This window comes from Protopterus annectens, chromosome 3.part0, assembly GCF_019279795.1.
Source record: "Protopterus annectens isolate FY-2018-M chromosome 3.part0, PAN1.0, whole genome shotgun sequence".
NCBI classification, from domain to species: Eukaryota; Metazoa; Chordata; order Ceratodontiformes; family Protopteridae; genus Protopterus; species Protopterus annectens.
In genome coordinates, this window is record NC_056731.1 from 597904748 (window position 1) to 597915881 (window position 11134).

Sequence of the window (11134 nt, forward strand, 5' to 3'; positions counted from 1 at the left end):
TGTCAATGTAATGAAATTGGTGGAGCTGAAGAAATCTGCTGCTATCCTGTGTTCATCCTTGGCCACGCCCCAATTATGCATTTTCTGAAGGTTGTTAAACATACCTTTCAACTATACAACAAATTTTCTCAGAATGTCCAGATATTGGCCTTATAATTTTGGTCCGTTTTTCATAAAGTTGTGGTTTTCTGGCAAATTAGTGGTAAATAATTAAAGACTGAAGTTCAAAAATAACGATATACATGAGTTTCAGACTTCATATCCTTCCGAAACTTTATGCTAATGCAAAACCTGTTATTCTATCAACTTTCTAAGTTTGTAAGAGCAGTATTTAAAGTGTCCCTATTTTTGAACCTTTGTCCCGCATTTATTGATGGCTTTGTTCCGATTTCTTACTCTAAGAGGTTGATAGGTGTGATGTCAAACTCGAAGGTCTGTCTTTATATATTGACTTCATTCCTTAATGATTTGTTAGAATACCACAACATGTTTTTATTTGATGATAGATACGAAATCTAAACTTTATGCTGCTATAAATATGGAAAACACTTACATGGAAGGTGTAAATGTGAAAAAATCCATTTTAATTTAACCAAGTAACATTTTCTGGATTTTATTTAAGCGTTGTATAAATTATGATTTAGGACCACTACACGAGAAACATTCTCTTTTTATGTTTAAGAATCATGATATTTTAGCCCGTAGGCGTCCTTCGGACTGTAAAGCATATCAGGGTTCGTTAATTTTGGAAAATTCTCCGTGCGTACGAGACACCCTCCCCCATCTTTAAATTAATGTGATCGGACTATGCGGGGAATTTAGTGTTGGTGTACAATCTAACACAAATTTGCTGCCTCTGATGAAGATATCGCGGGGAGGGGATCACACACAAAAGTGAGAGCTACGATAAATTGGATGAGGGATACAACTGGTGTTTCCACGCACTACTCGTAATAAATTGGCTTTGTGCCTGTGTTACTGTATGGGCTACGCACAGAAAATAACCAGCCCCCAACTTGGTGCATGCAAGTGCGATGTTTTTCTAACTCAAATAACGGAAAAGGCAGGCAACCAGAGCAAACTATGAGAATTTGTACACCTTTTTTTTTTACTTGTGGGGAGGTATTTTCCTACGACAGTTCCGTTCGAGCATGACATTGTGGAGTTTCAATGCTATTTTAAAGTATCTTATGGTGAAATTTCCCTCCCACAATAATTAGGTGTGTGCTTAATAATCAGGGTATGCGGGAGGCAGGGCGCTACAGACTTTGTGCTGTGAACTTTATCCCGACTTTTTCACTCGGATCAAATGCCCCTTTTCTTTGGATTTGAGTTCCCACTCGTAATATCTTTATTAAATCTGTTTCCCTGTACTCCGTAACTTTCCCTTTCTGTTGGAAAAGAAAAGTCCGCTAAATTCCATTCGGGCATTCGAGGGCGGAAACTGGATGTCCTGAGAAAATGTTTCAAGTTCTGCAGACGCTGATGTTTCTGGTCGTGTCTCGTAAGCTGTTTTACACCTACAATATCGATGTGGAACACCCTGTGGTATATCGGGGTCCCAATGGCACTTTTTTTGGGTACTCGGTATTGGAACATTACCACGACAATACGAGATGGTAAGTCAAATAAGACGGCACAGTATGGATTTTGAAACGTAAGTTGTACGCCACGGTGCTCTCGTGCAATGCCTTTTCCGGGGGGGGGGGGGGGTCGCTTACACATCGTACGTAGGACGATGGCACTATTTGCCGGTGTTGGGGAGGGTGTTACTGCATTTGTACGCCCTGTATTCAAGTTAGCTATTAAACAATTTTCAAGTGCGCTTATATAGTCATTCTGAAAGAAAGGAAGTGTACCTAACTCCATCTAGCGTTTGACCAAAGTCCAATCACTATTATTAGTAAATATATTTTATTGTAAATTGTTCCACATCCCATTTGCCAGTGCATCTAAATCATATGTTTAAAAGTTCTGATATATTTTTTCTTCCACTCAGCCTACTACATTATTACCAGACTTCCATTGTGTATTGTTGTCTTTGTAACTTGTACTGCTGCTTATTTTGAAATCCAAAATGTCTGCTGGAGGGCCCCATATTTTTTTTCAAAGGTGACTGTAATACTCTTAAATTGTCAACCCATATGATTTACTATTAATATATAAAACACCGTTCGGGAAAACTTCTTCAGCATAGCCCTCAACCTTCCGTCTCATGACATGTGTGGAACAAATGGACAAAATGTGGGGTACTTTCTGCCGTAATTCAGTCTTAACGGCTTATATTAGCAACCTCACATGATGGTTAAATATGTTGTTGTATAGCTACAAAACGTTCTTTGAAGAATTAATATGATTCAGCAAAATTCACGTAATGTGTGACAGACCATGAATCTTAAGCGATCAGCGATGTACTGATTCATGCAATTGTCAGAAACTTTCTTGAATTGCAGCATTTTGCTAACCTGCAAAAATAGATTAGTTTTTACTTGTACTTGCTACATGATGGAACTTTTCACCTGCACTTGTTAGTTTAACACATTTCATAGTTTATTATTATTTTTTGTTTAACAAGGGGTATAACACTAACCCCCGGAGCTTTTTTCAGCTTCATGTTACAAACTGACTGAGCAACCATACATGGCAATTTAACATTGTACAAGTTCTAGTCATACATACCAGACCAGTTTAACAAAAAAAAAAAAAAATGGAGACTATACGTGATAACTTGGTTTTGTCGTTTAAACTGTCAGAGAGTTGTCATTTTTTGAGTTTACAGTATTTACACTCTTAAGCTATAGATCAATTGGAATTTGGGGAATAATAATCAGCCTGGACTATACTCTCTAAACTAGTTTAATGACCAGAGAGGCCATGATCAATATTGATGCGTGAATGATATGGAGCCATTTGAGGGTATGGTGCTATGGTATTTATATGTGGTAATGAATCTGCAGATATTATTGGTTGAAGAGATGCCTTATTTTTTTGAAGACTGGTACAATTAACAGACCGTATTCTATTTCTGGAAATAGGATGCATTTTCCTCTTACAAGTCTACCTCCAGGGGAGAGAGAAGATGGGACCATTTTGATCAGAAAATTAGTTTGCTTACCTTAGCTTTAATAGTTTGAATGTGGTGTTGAAAGTTGAGGTTTGGGTCATGCCAGAAACAAAGGTATATGAATCGTTGCACTTTCTAATTAACTGGTCATTACAGAGAATGCTCCATTTTTTGGAAATGCAGATAATTTGTTGGTGGTTCATAATAAAACCAGTTTTGTTTTTGTGGAGTTGTGGCTGAACTTGTGTTGAATTAATCAGTCTTGAGAGCTCATATGATCTTAGTAAGCTTATGGCCAAAGAGACTACTGAAAAGGTCTGCGCCGTAAGTGCCACACTGGGGTGAATTTCCAATGACCTGCAACTATACTTATGCATTTTCTATACCTCTTGCCTTCTTATCTTGTCCTTCACCTTATATTCTTTCCTTTGTTTTTTAGCGCATTCATTAGCTGTAACTGATTTTTATATACTTCTGGTTTGATTTTCATTCCTGCTTGCTGCTGATATGCATCTGCTAGATTAAGCAGAGAAGTCATCTTAGATTTATTCTCCTCATATTTCAAAACTTTGACTATGTTTGGGTCTTGTGAGGTCAGAAGATGTGTGTAGAGTCCCACGATTGCAGATGTATATGTGTAATCAATTTCAAGGAGGCCCACCACTCCTTCGAAACAGGGAATATATAATCTTGGTATACACTTATTTTTATAAATCATTTGGTGAGCATGAAGCATCCTTGTTTTCCTATCTAATCTGTCCAACACTTTTTGAGGCCAATCAGTCACTCCAAAATTGTAAATTATGACAGGAAGAGCAAACTGGTTTATGGCTTGGATTTTGTTCCTAGATGTCAACACTGTTTTCAGGGTTAATTTAAGTCTTCTGAACTATTCCTTACTAAGTTTTTATTTGCATTTGTTCATGTTTTATTGTTGATTCTTCGATTCCCAAATATTTATACACTCTTTTTTTTTTTGCTCAAGTTCTTTTATGTCACATTCTTGTCCCAAACTGTTTTCCTGGCATTGCAGCTCTCCTGCTTTAAATGTTGCTTTTGCACATTTATCAGGACAAAATGACATTCTTGTATTATCTGAAAAAGTTTTGACAACTTGCAGTTGTGCTTTCAGTTTCTCATCTGATGAGCTATACAGTTTTAAATCGACAAAGCGAAGGTGAGAAGTCTTTACACTTTGTTTTCTAGGAGCCAGATTCTAGCCATGGGCTAAGCTGTTAAGTAAATAGTTTAATGGATTAAGGGTAAGGCAGAATAGCAATGGTGACCGAGAGTCACCCTGGAATATCCCCCTTAGGATTTTTATCTGTGGGATAACAATTTGTCCTTTATCTTGGCTTAATTGCAAAGTGGTCTGCCACTGTTTCATGGTCACTGTAATGTAGTTGATCAGTGTGGGCTGTATTTTATACATTAAGCACTCTTTTTATCCATAAATGAGGGATACTGTCAAATGTTTTTTTTGTAGTCAATCCATGCCATACTTGGATTCTTCCCCCTTTTTTTTATAGTTCTCCACTATGACTTTAACAACAGATGAAAAAACAAAAGTCAGCAGCACCTTGTCCCAACACAACAGATGCATCAGGAATCCGATAAAAGTAAAACCAAGAACCACAACAGACGTATCAGGAATCCAATAAAAGTAAAACCAAGAACCATTTAATTTTAAGTGTTTTTCGTTGCCAAAATGTAGCAACTTCTTCAGAAACCTAACAACGGATGATCCTTTTTCCCTTTTCCATTTGTTCTACTGCCATAATTGAGTTTTCTCCTAAATGACAAAGTCTGTCAGCATCAATTCCCATGTATACATGTTTATATGTCATCAGAAGGCAAGTTATTGGCCTATAATTTTTAGGGTAGCTTGCAGGTTCACCCTTAAGTAGGAGCATTGTTTTTTCTGTTGGCCAGGTTGGTGTCTGTTCAGGGTGCACATGTAAATAGTTCTTACTCATGACTGTCTTCATGCAAAGATGTTAATACTTTTAACCAAAAGTTAGGTACTGAATCTGGGCCTGGGTTTTTCCAACTGGAAGCTTTTCTTAACTTTGTTTCAAGCTCTCTAGCTGTTGCTTCATCCCATTTCATATTCTGTATGTTTAAACTTCTTATTCTTTCTTTTACTTCTATCCATTTAGCATCTTTATGTTCCACAGGATCTCCGCAGATATCTCTCCAAAATGTATCTATTTCTTCTTTTTCTGGCAGTCTTTCAATTTCTTTTACCTTGTTTCCCAATTCTCTATAAAACTTTTTTGGGTTATCAGTAAATGACTTATTTTGCAGTTTTCTTTTATATTTATCTGATTAACTTCTAAGTTTTTCCACCTGTGCTGAAATATTTAGTTTATTTGTGATAGTGCATGATAGATCTTGGCCTGTTCTAATATTGTGCATTACTTTAATCACATCTATCTTTCTTAGTGTTTTTGTTGATCTATTCCCTCTTCTGTAGTTTTCTAACAGTGACACTTCTTGTCTTAAAAAACCTACATCTAGATGAAGCAGTGCAATACTTTAATTCAAAATTCTTAACTATTTTAGACTACCACGCCCTAACACGTTCAATTAGAGTCAAGACTAAACCAGCCCCATGGCTGTCAAAAACTACCAAACAAAAAATCCTCCTTAGAAACAAATTATGGGCAAATTGGCATTCAACTAAAAACCTTGTTGATCAATTAAAATTTAGACAGCTTAGAAAAAAAAGCCATATTGTTAGACAAAAATAATTTTTACTTTGAGCTCCAGTAAACAAACCAAAATAAACCACTAAGATTTTGGTCTGGCATTAGTAAATTCTTACACCCCGGGCATTCAGTCACACCTATCCCTTTAGGCTCGGATCACAATAAACCCTACTCAAATAGCCAATATCTTCAAAGTGACTATTCAATCTCTTGCTAATCAGCTATCCCCTGATACATCATCAAGAACCTCCATCACGAATGCACCCCCTTCATTTCACTTTCAATCTTGTCTGTACACTCTCACATAAGCTTAAACCTACCACACTCTCTGCAGATCTATTACCTGCAGAATACCTGCAAAAAGCTGCAAAAGCCATAGCCTTCCCAGTATCAATCCTGATAAACAGAACTATTACAGAAGGCACTATCCCATCAATCTGGAAAATCTCTCACATTATCCCGTTGCATAAGGGAGGCAACTCGAATGAATTATCAAATTATAGACCTATAGCCATTTTATCTCCACTGGCTAAGATCATGGAGAAATGCATTCATAAACAGCTGTTAAACCACCTAATAGAAAACAGTTTACTAGCCAACTGCTAACATGGTTTTAGACCATTTCATAGCACCACCTCTGCTCTTTTATCATTCACAGATTGTATTAATAAGAATCGTAACAAAGATGCATTATCCTCGGCCCTCTTCATTGACCTTTCAAAAGCCTTCGATATGGTTAACCACCACCTACTCATTAATATACTCAAAATGCTGTCTCTAGACACACTACCTATTAAATGGTTCCAATCATACTTAGATAACAGGCAGCAGGCTGTCCTATGGGAAAACAACCTATCCTCCTACCTTCCAGTTGCCCTTGGGGTCCTCTCCTATTCTCTATTTTTTATAAACTTTCTGTACTCTGTTATACCTCAAGCTACTTATATGCAGACGATTCCACGCTAATATGCTCGGCCACCTCACCATCTGTCTTGCAGTCCATAACCCAAAATGTGTTTAACATAGTTGAAAAATGGCTTCTACGTTGATGCCTCATTCTGAATCCCCAAAAAAAACAAAATTGCTACTGTTCACTTCCAGACGTCAGGCCTCCCCACTTACTTTTACTGTCACATCAAGCAATGGCATTATATCTCCTGATTGCACTACTAAACTTCTTGGGGTTCTTATTGACAGCAACCTCACCTTTGATTCTCATATTAATAGTACTGTACAGTCAACAAAAAAACTAGGATCCCTATATAGGATTAAATCCTTTTTGTCTCCACTAGCCAGGACCACCATTACCTGTACCCACTTAATCTTTGCCCTCCTCTATGCCTCACCTATATGTATAAAACTATGTAAAAACATCAACAAACTAGCAATATCCTATAATAACATTGCTAGATTTGCAACTGGATCTGCCTTTAGAGCCCACCATTGTGATGATCTTAAACAGCTAGGATGGCTAGAACTGCCAAATATAATACTATTTAATCAATTAACAGTTGCCCACAAGATCCTGTACCAACCTACTAACATACCTATACTTACTAACTTAATCACCCCCTATAAGAACCTCAAGACCCTACGCTCAGCAAATAAACCACTTGTACAAATAGACAAAGTTAACAACTTGGCAGGTGAATCCTTGTTTGCCAACACAGTTGGAAAAATCTGGAAGTCCCTCCTAAAAGACCTATCCACCATTACCTCTATAGCATTATTTAAAACCAAATTGAAGCCATACCTTAAATCACAATGGTTATGCCCTTATTCTAACCCAGACTAACTACCCCTAATTTCTCAAGGCATTATTGCCATTACTGTACAAACTAGTTACTTGTCTGTTAACTTCTAAAAGAGTGTATAACCTAGTTACTTTAAGTCAAATAAAACAAAAGTATTTCTCTTGTACTATATTGTTAACAAAATATTTGCATGGCTAACCATAGCTGAAATGTATCACGACTCTGGTTACAGAAATGTAACACAATGCAATGTATAGGTTGATCTGCACATTCAACTGTATTTCTAAATGCCTCATGTTATGTATGATCGTGTGTTTATTTTGTTTCTTGGAGCTTTTCGCCCCAGGCCTCCACTGAAAATGGACATATATCCAGTTGGACTAGCCCGATCAACAAATGTAAAATAAATTAATTGCTTTATAGTTTCATAGTATAGTACTAGGCTATCTGCCCTAGGGCATTTATAAGCCTAGCCAAAGTGTATGTGGCTTTCGCCACCCCATGTAATGATACAAAAGTGTACAATTTAAGTTAAATTTAGTTTACTGTGCCTCTATCTAGCAATGACACAGAGATGACCCCCAGGGTAAACCTATGATCACCCATCCATTCGTCCAGATTTCTCTTTAAGAGAGTCAGTGAGGGGCTCTGCCTAACATGGACAGGTATCCTGTTCCAGAGTGCGGGAAGCCTCTGGGTTATGAATCTGTCCCTCCAGCATGTCCTGTTCATATTTGTGCTGAGGTTTAGATCTTTAGCTCTCGTGGCTCTGATGGATTTGGATTTTTTGAGGTGGAGCATGTCCATTAATTCTGAATTGTACATGGCCTTGTACGCAAGGCACAGATCACCTCTTGAGCAGGCGGTATGCTACTGAATAGAGATGGAGCTTTTTTTGGCAGCATATGACATATGCTGGAGACCCTTTATCCTCTTGGTAATGTACTTTGGGGTCTCTCCAGCTGCTGCAGGTGCCGGGTGAGGTACATACCAAATGGGGCATTGTACTCAATCATAGGCCTGATAAGGGAGGAATATAAGGGTACAATGACATCTTTGATCTGGATGTGAATCCCTTCATGATAAGGTGGGCAAGGTAGAAGGTCTTTCTAACCACTTTGGCGACGTGGGTGTCAAATGATAGGTCACTGTCAACTTGGGTCACTGTCAACTTTGGTCCCCAGGTCTCTGATTACTTTTTCCATACTTAATGGATTACCACCTATGTGGTAATTTGTGGGTACTTTGTTTTTTCCAAAGGGGATGACTATACATTTTTTGGCATTTAGTTTAAGGCCATGACTCTGGCACCAGTCGTCTGTTTCTGTGAGGCCCTTCTGGAGGATGCATGTGTCGGCTGGTGTGTCGACTATGGCGCCTAGTTTGCAGTCGTCTGCGAACTTTGTCAGCCACAACCCCCCTATGTTTGCCTGCACATCTGAGAAATAAATGTCGAACAAGAGGGGTCCCAAGACAGAGCCCTGTGGGACTCCACTTGTGACTGGCTTAGAGTCTGACATAGCTCCAGCTATGTGGGTTCTGTCCTTTAGTCAGTTTGCAACCCATCTTGTGACAAACTGATTTACATTTAAGCTGTTGAGCTTGTCTATGATGCCTGAGTGGGGTATTGTGTCGAAGGCTTTTGCCAGATCCAGGTAGGCTGTATGAACTGCTTTGCCTTCATCGATGGCTCTAGTGACTGTTTCAAAAAAGTCCACCTGGCTTAAAAGACAGGATCTGCCTTTTACAAAGCCGAACTGGGTAGGGTCAATTGTCTGTAGGTCCCCGATGTCTTTGAGTTCCATAATGATCCTTTCCATAGCTTTGCAGACCAGGCTGGTTAAGCTTATGGGGTGGTAGTTTCCAGGGTCTGTAGAGGTGCCACCTTTGTGGAGTGGGACCACTGTAGCTGTACGCCAGTGTTCAGGGACGTATCCTATAGCAAGGCTAAGATTAAACCATGTTCTTATGTGCGGGTTTAGCTCCTCTAGGAGTTCACGTAGCACACAACCTGGGACACAGTCAGGTCCCATGGGTGCTGTATTTTTAGCTTTGCTGAGGGCAGCTCTCACCTGGACATCTGAGATTTCAGGGAGGTTGCATTCAGCTGAGATATTTATTTCGTCTTTTGGGGGAGAGGGAGGGGAGAAATTCGCACTGAACCTGTCTGCCAGTATGTTGCAATATCTGTGGGTTCAGTGTATTTTTTGCAGTTATGAACTAACTCTGCGCATATGAGGGTTTCCACCCAGGTTTCTAACATAACTGAAGAAGGCCTTGTGATTATCTTTAGTGTCCTTAGCGATTTTTCTCTCAAAGTTGGCCTTTGATGATTTTATTAGCGAACGTAGTTTTTTGCTAGTGCTGATCAGGGATGCCTTCCTTTTATGGGATTTTGCTCTGTCTTGCAGTAGCTTCCTTCTCTTGTTATAAAGTTTGTTTATGGCTGGGGTCCACCAGATAGGATGCCTGCCTTTGGTGGAAAGCGTCTTGGTTTTATTTGGGATTGCATTGATCCATGCATTCTTGGAGATGCCCGTAGAAAGCATTTGTGAAGGATTCAGCAGTGTGGGATGTGGTTTCCACTGGCCCAGGGGGCTTGAAGGATACCATTTCAGTCCTAAGGAGTGTAAAGTTGGCTTTTGAGAAGTTTCTCACTGTGGTCTTTTGTGCTGGGGGTGGAGGTGGGATATGAATATCTAGGGTTATTAGTTTATGGTCTGATCTCACTAGTGAGGGGTATACTTCCGGTGTTGAGCATTTTGTCCCCATGTTTGTGATGATCAGGTCAAGTATATTATTTCCCCTTGTGGGGGAGGTGACTAGTTGTTCCATCGCATTTGAGTTGATGAATTCCAGGAACCTTTGGGCTAGGGTGTTGGGGCTTGAGTAATGCACCCAGTCTGTTTGGGTAGTTGAAGTCTCCCAATATGATGGTATTTGGTGAGGCATTCATATCCTCCAGTGTCTTCAGGAAGGCTGAATGGAGTTCCTGAGATTACGAGGGTGTTCTGTAGCATGCTACTAGTTGTATAGCAATTTTGCCTATGGTTAGTTGCACATGGATGGTCTCCAATGCTTTGTGCGTTGCCGCTAACCTGGAGGTGTGGGTGTCTCTAATGAATATGGACACTCCCCCTCCTTTTGTGGTTCGGCCCAGGTTTTGGGGCCAAAATGCATGATACGAGGTATAACCTGGTAGGGCTGGGGTGCTCTCAGGAGCCTTGAACTAGGTTTCAGTTACTGCACAGACATCAATGCTCTGTGTTACTGCACAGACATCAATGCTCTCCATACTGAGGAGTGCTTCGAGAGCCTGCATCTTGAGATTTAGACTTCTGGCATTGAGCAGCATTACCCTTAGTTTTTTTTTCCTTTATTGTTTTCCAAGGTGGTGGGTTTGTCTTTTGAGCCTTGCCTAAAAAAGGCACTATGGGGGTGGCAAGAGCCTTAGCCAATATCCAGAAGCCCAGTGGTGACAGGTGCAAGCCGTCCCTTGCGAAGCAGCGTGGCTTGTCCAGCATGTCATCCCAAGCAGACAGACATTGGATCCCCCTAGAATGACACCAGTAATTGAGCCAATTATTAAAGCTGATCATCTTGTC

The 11134-nt window shown here is 39.6% G+C and overlaps 1 protein-coding gene across 3 annotated transcripts in view; it reads left to right on the forward strand.

Annotated features, from left to right (window-relative positions):
• Positions 1 to 843: 843 nt before the first annotated feature.
• The window catches only part of ITGA9 (integrin subunit alpha 9), a 5160704-nt gene continuing 5150413 nt past the window's right edge, over positions 844 to 11134 (forward strand). For 2 of the 3 annotated variants that reach the window (XM_044065011.1, XM_044065010.1), the window contains exon 1: positions 844 to 1619. In XM_044065011.1, the coding sequence (XP_043920946.1) occupies positions 1462 to 1619 (158 nt within the window). In that variant the 5' untranslated portion in view covers positions 844 to 1461. The remainder of the gene's footprint in view (positions 1620 to 11134) is intronic. The other variant, XM_044065009.1, reaches the window with a different exon arrangement.